The sequence below is a fragment of the Lichenostomus cassidix genome, chromosome 28 (genome assembly GCF_008360975.1).
Source record: "Lichenostomus cassidix isolate B80296 chromosome 28, HeHo_3.0, whole genome shotgun sequence".
In the NCBI taxonomy this organism is placed as follows: domain Eukaryota; kingdom Metazoa; phylum Chordata; class Aves; order Passeriformes; family Meliphagidae; genus Lichenostomus; species Lichenostomus cassidix.
In genome coordinates, this window is record NC_139508.1 from 4,203,450 (window position 1) to 4,220,658 (window position 17,209).

Consider the following 17,209-nt stretch of genomic DNA (forward strand, 5'->3'; position numbering starts at 1 on the left):
TTGAAAAGTTTCCAGTCTGCCAGCCAAATCCTGGGAATATGAAACAGCAGGAGGCAACTGGTGCAGCAGAACAGGTAAATGTTAATCCTTGATGCTGCAGGACTGGTGCCTTATCAAGGTTTTTCTTTCATTTGTGTTGCAATTGCACCGAATAGTCTCAACTGATGCTGTTGTTTCCCAACCTCTTTAATCTGGCATCGGCTGACAGGAGCAGCCTCCATCCTCTTCCTCATTCCCTCTCCTTCTCCTGCCTCTGTTTTGCGTGCTTTGTGCAGCCACATGGACAACCAAAACAGGGCAATAACGAGGCAAAAATAGGGAAAGGTTTCTTTTTGGCCAGCCTCAGCCCAGCCCCCTGAGCACGGGCGGTTTGCAGCTCTTCTTGCCGTGTCTGTATTGCAGTGCTGAGCTGGTGTCACACCCGTCACACCCACATTGCCAAGGATCCTGGGGCACAGGGAACCCTCAGATCTGCCAGGGTACTGAGAAGGGACCTCTCACCCTCTGAGGAGTGCCCCATTCACTGTTCTGCCCATCCCTGCAGGATCCCTGCCCTTTATCCCCCTGACAGTTTTTAGGGGTGTTTGTCAGATCTGCCCCCCCAGCTGCAGCCATGGCTCCCCGGCAGCGAGGACAGAGCATCCCCAGCAGCTTGGGGACCTTTGGGAGGTGCAAACCCAGCCTCAGGTGACCCTGTGCAGCCCTGGGGATGCCCAGAGCACTGTCACACGCTGGTTTTAGGGCTGCCTTGCTTTCTCAGGCTGCAGCCCCGCTCGGAGCAGGAGGCCCTGCCTCGGGCGCTGCCGCCCTTTTAAAGCTGCTTTGTGGGTTTCTTTTCTTTTCTCTCTTTCTTTTTTTTTCCCCCCCCCAGGTTCCCAGGGCTGGGGATTCAGCTTCTGGCCTCATCCAGAAATCCCCGAGGGTTTCAGATCCCCACGAGGCCTCTCAATGTCTTGATCTGCTTGAATAGGCATTTTTAACGCGGCCCCGGCTGTCATCGGGGCCTGTTACAGTCACTCAACTGCAGCAACATTGTTCTCCAGGCAGCAGCGCCGGGGACACCTCCCTTATTTCCATACTGCACGGGGGGATTTGGCCACCGGGCCGAGCATCCCACCGGGGCCCGCTGGCCGGAGGTGGCCAATTAGCCCTGCTCGCCCCGAGCTCAGCCCTTCATCCCCCCGGCCGCTCTCAGCATCCCCAGCCCGCAGGGCTGCTGGCGCCTGTCCATCCCGGCGGGTCCTGCCGGAGGTGAAGGTGACCCCCTTTTCCTGTGCCAGGGGCTCCCTGGCAACGCCGCCTTTTCTTTGGAAGCGGCTCCTCCACCCCCTGACGGGGCTGGGGGCTGTGAAAGCCCCGCTGCACTTTTGAACTTGCTGCCGGCGCGTTCAGTGGCTGCGCGGGGCAGCGGCGGCGGCGGGGCCGAGCCCAGCGGGGACCCGGTGCAATTGCCCAGAAGTTATTAATAGGCTGGGGAAGAATGTGATGGGCCGGGGAAAGGGTGAGGAGGGGGGAGAGCGACAGGGAGGGTCAGCGAAGGGGAGACGGGAGGTGAGAGTGGTGGCATGCAGGGGAGACAAAGAGGGGAAGGGAGGAGATGGGCACCAGCACGGGCACAGGAGGGAACGCAAAGGCTGGAGGTGTGAATTCCCAGTTCCCTGCGCCTTGTGCAGCTGTCTCGGGGGTGGCCGTGCTGGAGGAGAGGTTTCTGACCCCCGTGCCGGGGGATGGAGAGGGCAGAAGGACCAGGCCTGGGAGTGCAGTCCACGGCAAGGCATCCCTCTCCCAGGATGAAATATTGCTCGGGGTTCATGAGCCAAATTTGCCATCTAGTGGCCCTGGGGACCATTGCAGAGGGAGCCACGAGGCAGCCGCGGCCATGAGAGAATGTACTGTCCACCACCTTCCCCTCAGAGATAAAACCCAGAGTGTTCCTGCTTGTTCTGTACTCGCAGGAGCCCAAAAGGGGTCCCTGGAGTGAAATTAGCTTGTTGTGGCTGCGCTGTGGGGAGCCAATTTCAGCTACCCTGCCAACCTTGGTCCTCCCCAAAGAAGGTCCCTGCAGGTTGGGCCAGAACCCAGAACCACAACAAGACTCAGCTTGTCACTGGGAGCAGCAAGGTTTGGGGAGCAGGAGAGTGTCCCATGGCTGTGAGAGCAACAGTGGGGACAACCTGGAAAGCACAGCAGTGTCTTTCTCTGAAGCTCTACATCCTTTGTTCCTGATATCTGTCCAGCCATCCCTGCAAATGTAGCAGTGTTTCTATCTAATGTCATTAGACTCTTAGAATCCCAGAATATCCTGAACAGGAAGGAACCCACAGGGATCATTGATCCAACTCCTGGCCCTGCACAGACACCCAACAATCCCACCTTGGGCATCCCTGGCAGCATTGTCCAAACACTCCTGGAGCTCTGGCAGCCTTGGGGCAGGGACCATTCCCTGGGGAGCCTGGGCAGTGCCCCAGCAGCCTCTGGGTAGATCCTTCTGATCTTGTGATGCTCAAAGTGCCCCCAGCTCTCGAGGTGAGGCTGCTCCAGCACAGAGCAGAGCAGGACAATCCCTCCTTCAGCCAGCCTTGGCCATCCTTACCTCACCCTCACCCCAGACAGCCCTTCCAGAAAGCAGAGGTGTCTCCAAGTTACCTGTGTGGGCTTTGGGGACTTTCAGAGCTGGGGAGGAACAAGGATCACTGGAGGTTGGGGAAGGGGAAGAGCCTGGGCCAGCAGAGCCTCTTTTGGGCTGTCACCCTGGATTTCTCTTTATAAACAGCTCTCCCTAGATCAGACAGAGCTTTGGGCACCCTGTCTGTGGGAGTGACTGGCAGATGAGAGGATGTGGTGCAGTCAGAGACAAAAAGGGCTTCAGTGTAAGTTGGTGTACACAGCTTTAATGCACAGCTCTCCTGAGCAAGACCACATACATCAATAAATAGAGTTAATAATAATAATAATTAGAGCAGCCCCAACAAACCCAGCTGTCACCAGTTTGGCTTCAGTGCTGTCCACTGTGCCCTTGTCAGCAAGGGGTGCTGGTGTTTGACTAGCAGAGGACACAAACAGCACCATGTCCCTCCCTGTCTCACAGAGATCTGCTGGAGGAAATCTCCAGTTCCCTGGACACCAGCCTGGGCAGAGCCTTCCAAGGCACCCGTGGGCTGCCACCCTGCTTCATGCCCAGCATCACGAGGCCTCAGCTGCTCCCTGCCCCCTCCACGACCACGCTGCTCCTGTGTGAGGAACAGGAATGTAGCCGAGATATTCCCTGAGCATCACACACCCCGTGCCCAGGCAGGCCTGAGGGCACCCAGCTCTAGCACTGCTTGTGGGGCTCCTCCAGGGTGACATAGGGCACCACGACAGGCCAGGAGTCACTGGGCCAGTATTCCAGCTTGGGCTTGAACGAGGGCATCTCGTAGGTGACGTCGAAGTAGATGACCAGGGGGCAGCAGTAGAGCAGGGACATGGCTATCAGCACGTGCCTGCCAGGGAAAACAAAAAGATGTGTTGGACAGGGGGGACTTTGCCTGCTGGCATGGTCACCGTGAGGCTGCAGCCCCCAAAGGCCCCACAAGGGCTGCAGGGAGTGTGGGTCCTGCAGGGTTTGTGCCTACAGGGAAATCCTGGCAGAGCTCTGAGAGCTGGGCTGGGGACAATTCTGGGTGCAGAGGAGCTGGGGTGACATAGGGGACCCATTCCAACCATTCCCTATTTCCTGGCTGAGCTCTGTCCCAGCCATCCCAGGGCTTTGTGAGGATGGATCTGAGTGTGCAGCACTGAAATGTCAGGTCCAAACAAAACCCTGCCTTTCGCTTTGGCTCTTGAAATAACTCCAAGAACATTGCACTTCACACAGTGCCTGGGGAGTGGCTGCAGCCCTTTGAGAGCCAGCTGCTCACCTGGAGGGACTTCTGGAACAATTTCACTTCCAAAACAGTGCTTGGCTGGTTCAGAGGAGGAGAGGGATATTAAGGAGGGCTTAGGGCTGAATCCTTGGGCTGAGTGAGGAGCAGCATCAATAGTGCCAGGAAAGGGGAGAGGGTGGGGAAATAACGCAGCTGCTCCTTGGTTGAGTGTCTCATCTCTGCTGTTTCTCTGCCGTGGGCCCTTAAGCCCAGGAAATGTTTGGGCTGGAGGTCCTGGAGCCCTTACCAGAAGCTGTGGAAATAGGGGAAGTTGATGGCCTGCCAGAGCCAGCAGAGCCAGCGGTCACTGATCCAGCTGGTGATGGCCAGCACCCACCACATCACCATGACCGCGGCCATGCGGTGAACCCGTTTGTCGTTGCACCTGGAAGACACAGGGAGCAGAACAATTATGTTGGAAGGAAAGGGAGTTTTAAAGAGGGCTGGTTCCTGCCTGCACATGCAGCAGTGCAAACCCCAGCAAGTTCCTTCTGGAGAATATTCCTCAGAATTCCACAGGAACTGGACAAGCGTGGCTCTGGAGAGAGGGTTTCTGACTTTCTGGGTGTGAGGATGATGCTGGGAGATGCCAAAGCACTCCTGTCTTTCTCTCCAGATCCTGGTGGGTTCTCCCAGCCCCACACTAGTTCCCAAAAGCCCCACAAAGGGGAAGGAGCTGCAGAGATGGCAGCTGAGGGGGAGAATCATGGAATCATAGAATCTTTGAAAAGACCTTTAAGATCACCTTTAAGATCAGCTGTTAACTTAGCACCACCACCACGTCCAGCACTAAACCCTGTCCTCAAGTGCCACCTCCACAGGGCTTTTGAAAACTTCCAGGGATGATGACTCCACCCTTGCCCCATGGATTGTCCCCATTCTGCACAGCCACCTGGGCCAGGTGTTCTTTTTGTACTCCACTGCCCACAGCCCTGCCTGGGCCTCTGCCTGCTCCCTCCCCAGTCCACGTGGCTGGTGAAGACCTGGGCTCAATTCACTGCTGTGGATGCAGTCAGTGCCCAACAGGAGCACAGCTGGACCTGCAGTTGAGCCCTGAACCCCCTCCTTACTTCTTGAGCTCCCTCCAGGTCAGGTAGAGCAGGTGGAAGGCGATGCAGTTGAGGGCGTAGGCATTGAGGGTTGGCTTGACGAAGGACATGAAGGTGCTGATCACGGTGGTGATCCCAGTCAGCCAGAAGAAATGCCTCCTGAGGGGAGTTGGGAGTGAGTGTCAGTGACCCCAGGGCTCACAGGAGGGGAGGGTGAGGATGGGAAAGGTTCTGCTCCTGGCCTGAGAGGGGAAAAGCTTCTCCAGCACCTCCTGTCTGTCTGCACGTGGCTGAGCTCAGGCTCTGTGGGGTCCTGGCAGGAAGGCTCAGGCAGCAGCCCCCCGGCTGGGCCATGCCAGAGCAGGGAGCACAGCGCACAAGGCAGCTCCTGCACTTCTGTGGTGATGCCAGGGATGAGGCAAAGGCACCGGGAGAGCTGCACAGGGAAGGACCGTGAGACAGGACTGTGCAAACATCCCGATTTGGGCTCCCTGAGCAACAATAGGGCTCTGAGGGGCCTTTCACATGCAAATCCCTTCCCAAGTCCCTTCCCTCTCCCCCAGCCATGTCTCCACGGTGAACTCCTGGTGACCTCCCCTTCGGCATGGGAAGAGCAGACTAGGAGCAAGGCTGTGAACTGGGCTGGCTCAGAGGGGACCATCCTTTGAGTAAAGCCCTGCTGGGTTCCTGGTCCTGCTGCCCCACGCTCTCCCAGTGTCCCCATCCTTTCTGCTGAGCTCCTCCAGCCCAGCCAGCCCTCCCTGCAGTGAGGGGTGTCACTTGGAGCAGCTTGTCCTAGGGGAAACCCCCTCAGCCTTCAGGGAAAGCTCTCTGTGGATGACAGAGGATGCTGGAACAGATTGACAGCGTGAGTAATTGAATGTCAATGTTCAGGAACGTTTCATTTCCTAATTAATTTTGAAATTCTCCACGCAAAGTTTCCTCTGCAGCATTGCAAACACAAACAGCTCCAGCTGAGAGGAGCCCAGCACAGGAGGGTTTTGACTTTTCCTCTGTCAGCACCAAGAGAATGAGGGTCTGGTCTAAAACCACTTGCAGTGACCTCAGAGCTGAGCCCTTGCAGAGGAGCTGGGGGGATCTATGGGTCACACACCTCAGTGTCAATGTCCCATCTGCACCGTGTCCCTCTGGGTCATACCTGGTCTTGATGCACTTGGGGAAGTAAGCCTGTGGGTACCAGAAGGAATAAGCCACAGCCAGTGTCCAGAGGATGGAGAGCTCATCCAAGAGCTGTCCCACGTAGCTCAGGGTCATGTGGAAGTACATGGAGAAGAGACCTGCAAGGAGCAAGGACAGCTTGAGATGGCAAAGCTCCATCCTTCCACAAGCCCTGGGAAGTTCTTGGGGGCCATTCCTGAGGATCCACCATTCCTGAAGAGTAGGGCATAGATTTTGGTGTTCAGGGAGACCTGAGTGAGTCCACTCACACCACAGAGATTTACAGGGCTGGAAGATGCATTTCCACAACTGGCAGGAGCTGTGGTCTGCAGGGCTTCAAACAGACCTGACCGCTTGGTTGCCCACCCAAGTTCTCCCTGTGCTTTGGCCACTGAGACTCTCCAAAGAGATCATGTTGGGCAGTCTGGCAACCTGCCTGCTCTCCCCACAGCCCTGGCACCCACCTACGAGGAGGAGCAGCCCTGAGATGAAGTAGAGGGGCATGGCCTTCTTCTGGCAGTACTGCCGGTTCAGGTAGAGCAGCGCAGGGGACAGCACGAAGAAGCTCACATTGCTGATCTGAAAAACGAGAGGCACACTCAGCTCATTGCACAGTCCTGGGCAAGCCCCATCCCACCAGTGCCTCAGGATCTCTGTGGAGGTTCTGTTCTGAGGAGGATCCTGATCTCCAGTGGAAAGCCGGGGTGGAAGCAGGGGTTGCTCTTGGCACAGGGAGAGGGCAGAGGCGTTTCTCCAGAAGCCAGGCTGGAACTGGAAGGGCAGCTCTCACTGTGCCAACAGTGGCTGCAGACACCTCTGCTCTCCCTCTGGGGCCAGCAAGCCCAGGATCACCCTTTTTGGGTGATAATGGTTTATCTTCAGCTGCCAAACTCCTCTGTCTGCAGCCATCTCCCTCTCCTGACAGCCCAGAACCACTGGGAGCTGCCTGGATGGCTCCTGACCCTTCCAGCCAGCAGTGATTGCCCTGTGAGGGGTTGGAAGGGTGTGAGGAGCTCGGCCAGCACAGCATGCCACAGTCAGCAAAACAACCTGAACTGGGAGTGGGTGTGGTGGAGAGCAGCAGGACGAGCAGGACATCAGGAGGTGGGGACAGGCAGGACTAAGGTGACATCCTGTGGTGTCAGGTGTGAAGCCACCTGGCCTGGGGAGGGGAGGTGTTCTGGACACTGGTAATTACATGAGGTCATAAACCTCCTCTAAACACACCTGGCAAGCGAACACAGAGGAATTCTTCTGCTCTGATCTCCAACTCTGCAAAATTCCTTCTTTGAGGGACTTTGATTTGTCTGGAGAGGAGGGGATGGCGCTGGGGCTCAGCCTGTTGCTGGACTGGTTGAAGGTGCCAGTGCTTCAGGGAGATGCTGATGGGCAAAATGTGGCAGCTGGGGAGGAGCAAAGTGCCCAAAGCCTGGACCTGTGTGCTGGGGCAGGCCTGCTCCACCCTGCAGCACGGGGGAGTGAAGTTTGAACTCATTTAATTACCCTCTGTGGGTTCCTAACCTGCCTTTTTCACCTGACTTTGGAAGCTCAGGAAAGGGATATCACCGGGAAGCACGGCTTCCCCAGGGAAAATCATTCCTGCTTACGAAAGGTTGGTATTGTGGTGCTACATTTACCTGCCAGACAGCTCTCTGGGGCTCTGGAGCCATCTGCTGAAGTGCCATTTGGCAAACCACCAGGGTGACTTTTATCTCAGTCTCACAATCCTTTTCCTTTCATGTCCCAGCCCGATGCTGACCCAGACCCCACGCCTGGAATTTGGCATCCACCGCTGCGGCCTCCCCCCTCAGCAGCACCAGGGAAACTGCAAAATCAGTGCTGGGCTTGTGGTGTCCCCTGGGATCTCAGTTTATGCTAACAGGGCTGCAAATCACCGGGATGTTGTCATCTCTCTGGAACACACCCTCTCGTATTCCAGAGGGAAACACAATTCACGCCTAATGTGAGGTCTCTATTCCCTTAAACACCGGAGATTAATCTTGATTTTCACTAAGGCTTCCGTGAGACAAGTTGATGCTCCTGTTAGCAGCAGTTCTCAGGCCGAATGTATCAGTTTTCCATAGGTGCCTAAAGCCAAATCCAGGCCTGTTCCCATTCCAGCCATGAAAAGAGAAGTGCTGCTCCCACTTGCACCGTTGAGGTCAAATATTTCGGAAACGACCGAGAAATCAAACCATGTGTTCAAGTAACAACTTTGCTTCAAACCTTTCTTTTCCTGTGGAATGATTAAGGAGGCTTCTGAAAGACAAGCAGGGAGAGGGAAAACGCTCGGGGAAAAGGCAGGAGAGTGCAAGTGCCAGCATGCACATCAGCGTGAGGAAAGGAGGGAGAGCTCCGGATCCCTGCTGCAGCGGGCATTGCAACAGTGTCATTAATTACATGATAGCTGCGTTATCACTTCATTAATTCGGGACGAGATGTGCAAGATCAGATAGCAGAGGGGAGGGATAACCAGGGGAACCGTGCCAATAGGGTCAGGAAGATAAGAAGGAGTCCTTGCAGAGCAGCCAAGCTGGGAGCTTAGGGGACAGCTCCCACCCCCCTGGGGGACACGGGGCTTTCATCACTCGGCGGCTCCAAGCCCTGATTTGTAAATGCTGACTTTCTGTCTTCCCTCTAGGATGTGGCAAGCTCCATCCCGAACGTGGTTAGGAGGGATTTGCTCCCAGTACACCCACTGGGAAGTTTTTCTGGAGTTTCTGCTCAGGCTGGGAGCCCCCAGCACAGCTTCTCTTTGTACCTCTCTGGTCACACTGGCCAGGAGGCACCAGCTCCCTCTGCCTGGGATGTTGGGGAGATAAGAGTGGTGAGCCAAGGTGTGATAGGACATGTGAGAGTCCTCCTGCCCAAGCTCCCAGCCATGTCCCACCCACTCCCTAACAAGTGTGAGATATTGCTCCAGGTGCCTCAGCTCAGCCCAACTCTTTGCTTCTTTTCCCAGGAGAGAAGCGAGGCTTGGATCAGCAACTTAGCTCTAATCCTGGTGCATTAATAGGATCATCAGAAAGACCCCAACTTGTGCAACTCCAGCCTGAGACAAAGAGACAGAACCTTCACCTGTGACAGGTGAGATCAGCCTCTGATGCCGATGGAGGCAGGAGGTGCTGGTTTGAGCACAGCAGCAGTGCAAGCCCTGGGCTGCTCCTTGCTCAAGCCAGGCATTTCCTGCAGTGGAAGGAGATTCCTGCAGGACTTGTGGCAGGGAATTCATTCACTGAAAGTGAACCAGCTTCAGTGACAGAGGAGCCCACAGGGCTAAAGACAGGAGTGAACACTGAGGCTCTCCAGACCTGTGCAGCAAGTTTGTAAAGCCACATCTGTATAGCAGGGGACAAGGCTGCGTGTCCTGACATCACAATGCTGCTGCTTTGGGGCAAGAAGCAGCAGTTTGGGGAGTGTTTGCAGCGTGCTGGGCTGTGCTCCTGAGCACAGCTTTCTGGGCAGACAAGAGAGCCATGGGATTAGTGAGAGTGTGAGAGGACCAGGACACCCCACACAGCCCTGCCCCTGCCCCTGAGCCCTTCTCTGGGTGCATCTGCACCTGCAGCTGAGCTCCTCTCACCGTTCAGTGAAGCATCCAGGAGCTCTGGGTGTGCAGCAGTGCCAGAGCTGCTGCAAAGAGACACTGCTGAAGATGTGAGTGTCATCACCAGCGTCCTGCATCAGTCATTCCAGCCAAGAAACAAGGGTAGGAAGACAAGTCCCTGACTGATGACCCTCCTGGAGCACAACACTGCTCTCCCCCGAGCAGCCAGAAGACAATAAATTTCTGGGTCACTGAGTCACTATAAACAGAGCTTTGTGCTGAACTGCATCCAGCCATGAGCCACCATGTATTATTAGGTACTTAAAGGTACTGTTTACATTCTTTTCTCATACCCTTGGTGCTTATTTCTAATAAAAAGCATGCAAGCCAAGCAGGCCTGAGAGAGCATGGCTGGCACAGAGCAATCCCCATTTGCACATTTGCTGCTGCTGGCACAGAACTGCTCTGCTCCAGCCCCGGGCAGGGCTGGGAAGAAGACATTGAAGAGGATGCTCTGTGAGGAAACCCTGCTGATTTAGTGATCCAGGAGGCTTGGCTAGGAGCTGGCTGGGTTCCCAGCCAGTCTAAAACTCTGGAAAATTGACACTGAGGTAAATATTGATATAATTAATTCAGGGCAGGCCTGTGAGGCTTGCTGCTGAGAGGCAGCAATCTGAATGTGGGGAACAAATAAGTGGGGAGAAGAGGAGATGCAGGTTGTTAGGATCACACCTGGGGTGGTGCCCTCAGCCCCTGCATCTGCAGGATGAACCCTGCAGGGATAACTATGGATCTCAGGGTTTCTATAGTCCCCCCTTTAGGGCACATCACAAGGAGCCTGATCCTGTGGGAGATCCCAGAGCAGGAAGAGAGATCCCTGTGCTGCTGCAGAGGGTGAGAGCCAGGCAGTGCCAGCTGAGGAAGGGACCCAGGCAGTGCCAGGCTGTGCTGCTAAGGAAGGGGTGATGCCATGTCAGTGAGGCTCACTTTTGGTGACAAAGTCTGGCCTTAGCACAGTGCAGCCTTGGGGCTGTTGGCAGATGCTCAGATAATGGCAGATTTTAAGAAGGTTTGCTCCTCCTGTCTGGACAGGAGGTCAAGGCCAGCCTGAGGCAGGCAGCTGACATGGCAGGGTTAAATTTCTGCCGCTTTCTCTATATGGGAATCACATCCTAAAACAGAAACTGCAAGAGAATCATATCCTAAGCAGAATTGTTTCCCTCCCTTCCTGCACAGGCACTCTGCTGATCTCCGAGAGCCTGGCAAAAAGGACATCAATGCAGGGACCATAAAACCTCTTTCTCTGCTGGGGAAGAGGTGCCCAGTGTCCTATAGAGGAGAACAAGAACAAGTTCAACCACTGGGAAAAAATCCTGCAGGGTTTGCTTGTCCACATCCTTCTGTCCCTCACTATCACACTCGTTTCTATCTGCATGGAAACATCCATAGGTTTTCCTTTCCTGAAGGAAAGTTGTGCCTGCATCCCACATAGTGAGAATTCATCCCAACAAGCCCAGTGGTGGGGTATGGAAACCTGGGAGATGGCTGGAACCTCCATCCAGGACAGGGCACCTGGGTAAGGTATTCAGGAATAGCCACAGGATTTAGAAACCTGTGCCACAAAGCTACCCAGGCAGCTGAGAATTAATGTTTTATGGGACTTAGGGGCCTGAAAGAGATAGTCACACATCTGGCCACACCAGCATGTGTCCAGCAGAGGAGTCAGACACAGAAGTGCTTTTGAAAAGCTCCTGAGATACTATTTGGTGTGATAAGGACTCCAAGCCACTTTGCCAGGCTGGGTGTGAGAGGTATCTCAGCTCCAAAGAAGTTTCAAAAATGCTCCCTTATGTTCCAAACTAGGACATGAGGCAAATTTATCTCCTGGGAGGAATTCAGACCAAAACCTTACTTTCAGCCTTCCTGCTCTTGATGGAAATCAGCCCCTCTGCAGTGTTGCTGATGACTCTCCCAAACACAGAGGTTTTGGACACTTCCAGCTGCATTTAGGATGGTTTGGGTTGGAAAGATCATCTCATTCCACTCCTGCCATGTGCAGGGACACCTTCCCCTCACCCAGGTTGCTCCAAGCCCTGAGATCTGAGAATCTGATGTGAGTATTGGGTGGTTTCTGTATCCCCTTGCTCATTATGCCCTACTCTGCTCCTCTGAGCCCATCCAACAGCAGCAGTAAACAGCAAACAGCACAAAACACCCAGCTGGATGCCCCAGGGAAGCAGGATTTGGTCTGGACTGGCAGATCTTTCTTTGTTGAGTGCCTCAAAGAGCAGTGACTACACACAGCCCCCTCCTCTGAGACCCTGGCTGGGCAATTAGAGCCTGCAGGACTCGGGCTGGGGAATTATCGTCATTACAGGTAATTTATTAAAAGCAGGAAATGCCTTAGAAAAAAAAAGAGGAAGAGCCATTTCCATGAGAACAAGAACTTCTAGTGTTAGACAGTAATTGCCAAAAGTTGTAAACAAGGCCTGTGGAAGGCTGTAAATCCACATGCCTCACACCCCTGCGAGCCTTTAATTGCTCGGAGGAGCAGGACATGCTTGGAGAGCCGCTGCTCTCCCAGCCCTCCGCAGGCAGACAGGGATGCTCTGGCCATGCTGCAGCCCAGGCACTGGCACTGGGAGCAGCCACAGTGAGAAAGGATCACAGGAGGTGAAACTGGCTCATGCTCCAGCTTTCCTCCCCGCCGAGTTCCGGATTCCCAACCTGCCTGACACGGTTCATGGAAGTGTTGCCTCTCATTCTGCCACTCCTGTACGTTCAGCTGGAATATATGAGCCCTGTGTGGGACTTACCCCAGCTGGCAGCAGAGCTGCTGGACTGGTATAACAGGATCTCACCGATCTGGGCTGTGAAGGAGCTCTGCCAGAGTTTTCTCACTGGGAATCAACCCCACACACACACACACCCCAGGAGTACCCCTGACCCCAGCAGGTTTTGGGGAGCGACCGTTGCAAGCGACAAAAGTCCCGGGATTTACCTGAAGCTCAGAAAGTGCTCCCCATACCAGCACCCTCCAACACCAGGGAGTTCAAAGGAGTGAGGAGGAGGAAAGAAAACAGGGATGTCCCATCCTGTCTGGATCCCAAAAGCAGCTCCTGGGTGCCTGGAGCTGGCCCCAGCCTCCCTCAGCCACTCACGGTGTTGTAGTACTCTGCAATCACTGCCGAGCGCACGAAGTTGCTCTCACACCAATCCACCTCGGCACTCTGGTAGGAAAATATGCTCGGCATTGTTGGGCACCTTGGGAAAAAGGAGAGGAGCAGGTTAGAGGTGTGCACAGGGAAGGACAGAGCTGCACACCCAAAGGGAGCCCTGCTCCTCACAATTGTGGCACCCCCGGCCCAGCACCGCGCCTTACCCGGCTACCGAGGACTCATCCTCTTCCCAACACACATCCTACTGCAGAATATCTCCTCTCTCCCACGATGCAGGAGTTGCAAATCACCCCAGAAAATGCTCTTGGACTCTGAGGATGGTCAGCAATCCATGGCATCAACATTTCCCATAAGGTGCTGTTGCTGCTACACAGCGCTTCCCCATTTCAGCCCAGTCCTTGTCACCCTGTCTTCTTCTCCTCTTCACTTTCTTTATGACTCAGACCTTCCTGCCAGGAGGACTTCCCTGTGCTCTCGGAGTTACCTCTGGGGAGTGGATAACCCTGCAGAGGTTGGTGCTCATTGGCTCTGTTCTGCAGAGTTGCTCCTCAGCATCTTCCCGAGGGCTGAACGTGGCTGATGGGAGCTCAGCCCCGGAGCACCAGCACAGGTTGTGGGCATTGCTGGAGTCCTGGGGTGCAGAGCAAAGGCTCTGGGAGGTGCCTCTTCACTCTGAATTTGATTTCACTCGCTGTGCACTCCCAGGCAATCTCCATCCTGCTTTCCCAGTGGAAGGGATTGGAGTTTCACACCCACAGCATGCTCTCAACCACCAGACCTGGCCTCTGGTAGTGGCAGAAGCTACAAATGAGATTCTGAACAGAAGAAAATCTAACCTTCTGTGTGTTTCCCCCACCATGTTAAAGAGTTTCCTGTCCTCATCATTCCTCAGCACTCTTTCAGTAATTTAAAAAAGCAAAAGTTCTGATCCTATTTTGATTAGAAGTTTCCTATCTGGCTTTTTTTTTTTCCGATCCTTGGGACTTTGGAGCTATTTTTGAAGATGGGTGCCAACCTTAGAGGCATTTGAAAGCACCACCAAGCCCACAGTAGCGGGGTTTTTGGTACACAACAGAGTCAGAAATTCCCTGGAGCTGAGCAGTTCAATCCCTGGATGCTGTGTGGGACTAACTCATCCAGCTGTGCTGCTCCAGCCCTGCAGAGCGAGCAGGTTTGGGGTGACACCAGGCAGGTCCTGAGGTGACACCACTTCAGTGGCATCTCTGAGCTCCCAAAGCACTGGTAGCAAACAGCTTTCTTTGCTTTTCTTTGAAAATCCTTTCAACTCTAACCCAGGGAAGGGAAGTTTATCTCAAACCCAATGATCACGATCAAGTTCTTGAGAAGAAACTCCCTGTTTGCAGCAGGGTGAGCTGAGCCACCACCGTGCCCAGCAGTCCCCGTGGGTGTGCAGCAGGGTGAGGCTCCCACAGCTTCCTCTGCCTCCCTTCCCAAGCAGTTCAAAGGGAGAAAACCCAGGAGGGTGACACCAACACAAACGAGCTCTTCTGCAGCTCCTGCTCCAACCAGACGAACTGACTTGAGGGTGAACCTGCACTGTTCCCTTACAACTTCAGTTTAACCATGGCCTCTCCTTAATCCAGGCTGGGTGGCTCCCAGGGCAGCTGAGATCACAGCTGCAGAAGCAAAATAAAATAGGTGGCAGGCAGAAGGGTTTGAGGGCTGGCTCTTCATGCTCCTGGGTTTCCATGTGCTCCTTCACACCACAGGGACTCCACACCCCTCATTGCTTCTACAGCGATGCAAGGTGAGAAAAGACTCAGAGCCAGGATGGCAAATCCCATCTCATGGCTGGAGAGATGTTGGTTGAGAGATGGTGGAGGGATGGAGAGACAGAAGAAGAAGATGAAGATGATGAAGAAGAAGATGATGAAGAAGAAGAGGAAAAAGAAAAGTGGAAGCAGTGATGGAGCACCCAGCACTGGTGCTTACCTGTGATCCCTGGATGGACCAGCACTGTTTCCCCACGCTCCAGGAGCTCCAAGGTTTCCAGCAAAGCTGGAGCAGCAACCTGCCCTGCCGCCCTAGCTCCGAAGGAGTGCCCACGGTGTGAGCTCACTGCTAGCAGCCGCCAGAAAAACCCCTTGCCCCGTGCCTAGGGAAGGCTTTGGGATGAGCCAGGAGCCATGTGCACCCTCCAGGCAAACCTGGGTCCCCACAGGAAACATATTGGCTGGAGGGGTTTATATCCATGCCCCCAGATGGGCAGGGGCAAGGAGGCAGGGCAGGGAAGCGTGAGCTGGAAGGGTTGGAAGGACGGGGTGGAAATGCAGCCTGAAATCATCCGAGTGCCCCCGGGCAGGTTCCCTGCGCAGGCGCTCCCCGTGCTGGCCCTGCTTCTCCCAGGGGAGGGAACATCCACTCAACCTCCCTTGCACAGGGAAAAATCCCACTGCAATCATTTCCACCAAGAAGTGCGGAGCAAGGTGATGCTGCCTCTTTCAGGATTTAAATTCGAGCCTCTTCTTGACTTTCCCCCAATGTTTTATTGTCAGAAAGAATGTTGTCATGAAATCTCGCTTCTTCTAGCCAGTTTATTTTGTTATTTAGTTAAAGAACTATCTGACCAGGACACCTTTGGTTGACTGCTTTGCAAATATTTTCCTCCTGGGCCTCATTCAGGCGTTCAAGCAATTTGGCAGCACTTAAACTTTTCCCCCCAAAACAACATTTTTTCCTCCGTGTAGAGGTGAGAGAAATATGCTATTTTCTTAAACATGAAACTTATTATTTGATCAGTGCTTCCTGGTGGAGCAGGAGAGACACCAGAGGCAGGGTGAGACCAAGCTCCAAGGTGTCCCTGAGAAAAAGAGATCAAACAGCAACCTTTGCCATGGGGAGAAGCTCTTTGGGAAGCTCAGCCATTTATTTTGCTACTCCTATGAAAAGAGCATCCCTGAGAGATCTGGGCTGTGCCAGGGATTAGAAAAGCCTCCCAAATCCACCTGGGTTTGGGAATGAGGGTAATTAACCCCTGCAGGAGCAGCTGGTGTTGCACCACGGTGGAGCCTCTGTTACGTGGCACTAAATCCAGGCTGGGTGTCCTTCTAGGACAGAGCTGGAGCAGAGCATCTGCAGGGATCCCAGGGAGCTGCTCCCACCCTGCATGGTGACAGAGCCTGGGGTGGAGCTGCTTTTTATTCACTTCAAACTCCAGAATGGACTCTGCAAGCAGGAGACCGAGTGGCCAGGCTGAAAGAAGCTCCACAGTTCTGCAGGGAATCTCAGTGGGAAGCAAGTGGTGATTTGCCCGTCCCACTGGGATGGTGGATTTGGGAATAAGAACCCACAAACAGGATGTGATGCCTGGTCTGTGTGAAAATCTTCAAAAAGAATGAGTTTTCCCACCCCAAAACCTCTGGCATTCCTGGGGTGAGTGAAGTGTCCAAGCATTCCTGATACATCCTGTGCCATGCTTGGGTGAATAACTGGGGAGGGTGTCAGGAACCTGCATCTCCCCTGATTCATCAATAAGTAGGTTAAAAAGAGAGCTTGGCTTCCTGCTGAGTCCTCCTGTCCAGCTCCTGCTGATGTTTACATCCTCCTGCCTGTGGTCAGAGGGGATGCTGAGGATGCTGGGGATGCTGGGGATGGTGACATGGAGGTGGGATGGGGACAGGAGGGTGCCCAGGGAGCACAGGGAGAAGCTTCTGGGCCTCATGTGAGAATTACACAGAGAGACTCCCCAGTGCTGGCATTGCTGAGGCCCCAGCTCCAGTCCTTGGGCTCCTCATGACAAGGACACTGAGGGGCTGGAGCATGTCCAGGGAAGGGAACAGAGCTAGGAAGGGTCTGGAGCACCAGGAGCAGCTGAGGGAGCTGGGAAAGGAGCTCAGCCTGGAGAAAAGGAGGCTCAGGGGGACCTTCTGGCTCTGCACAGCTCCTGACAGGAGGGGACAGCTGGGGGGTCAGGCTGTGCTCACAGGGAACAAGGATAGGAGGACAGGAAACAACCTGAAGTTGCTCCAGGGGAGGTTTAGATTGGAAATTAGAGACTTTATTTTTCACAGAAAGGGTTGTAAAGCATTGGAATGTGCTGCCCAGGGAGGTTTGGAGTCACCATCCCTGGAGGTGCTCAGAAGCAGTGCGGATGTGGCACTTGGGGACAGGGTTAGTGACGAACACAGTGGCACTGCTGGTTGATGGTTGGACTTGATGATCTTTTCCAGCCTCAAGGACTGTGTGATTCAAATCCTCCCTGTATTTAAAACTTCTTTCTCTCAAAGCTTCCCCTGAAGTCCTCATCTCCTTGCTGAGCCTCCTCTCCATCTTTCTCCTCACAGGAGCCATCTGGGCTCAGCTCTGTGAGGGGCAGTGACACAGTCAGGG

At 54.4% G+C, this 17,209-nt stretch overlaps 1 protein-coding gene across 2 annotated transcripts; it reads right to left on the minus strand.

The window, feature by feature from the left end:
- Positions 1 to 2,871: 2,871 nt before the first annotated feature.
- ACER1 (alkaline ceramidase 1) lies at positions 2,872 to 15,140 on the minus strand. 2 transcript variants are annotated; one of them, XM_085040278.1, is made up of 7 exons: positions 14,813 to 15,140; positions 12,842 to 12,944; positions 6,598 to 6,712; positions 6,114 to 6,252; positions 4,976 to 5,113; positions 4,153 to 4,290; positions 2,872 to 3,482 (listed from the first exon to the last, which is right to left on the minus strand). In XM_085040278.1, the coding sequence occupies exons 2-7, from the start codon at positions 12,932 to 12,934 to the stop codon at positions 3,314 to 3,316; spliced, it is 792 nt and encodes a 263-aa protein (XP_084896404.1). In that variant the 5' UTR covers positions 12,935 to 12,944; positions 14,813 to 15,140; the 3' UTR covers positions 2,872 to 3,313. The 2 variants fall into 2 exon arrangements, with proteins under 2 accessions (XP_084896404.1, XP_084896403.1); XM_085040277.1 differs by lacking the exon at positions 14,813 to 15,140 and adding an exon at positions 13,063 to 13,272.
- Positions 15,141 to 17,209: the final 2,069 nt, after the last annotated feature.

Coding starts and splice junctions, on each gene's coding strand:
- ACER1 (XM_085040278.1), bottom strand. CDS start 12,934: ATGCCGAGCATATTTTCCTACCAGAGTGCCGAGGTGGATTGGTGTGAG. Junction 6,253..6,597: donor AGGGCTGCTCCTCCTCGTAG/GTGGGTGCCAGG, acceptor TGCTCCTTGCAG/GTCTCTTCTCCATGTACTTC. Junction 5,114..6,113: donor CCCAAGTGCATCAAGACCAG/GTATGACCCAGA, acceptor AACTCCCCTCAG/GAGGCATTTCTTCTGGCTGA.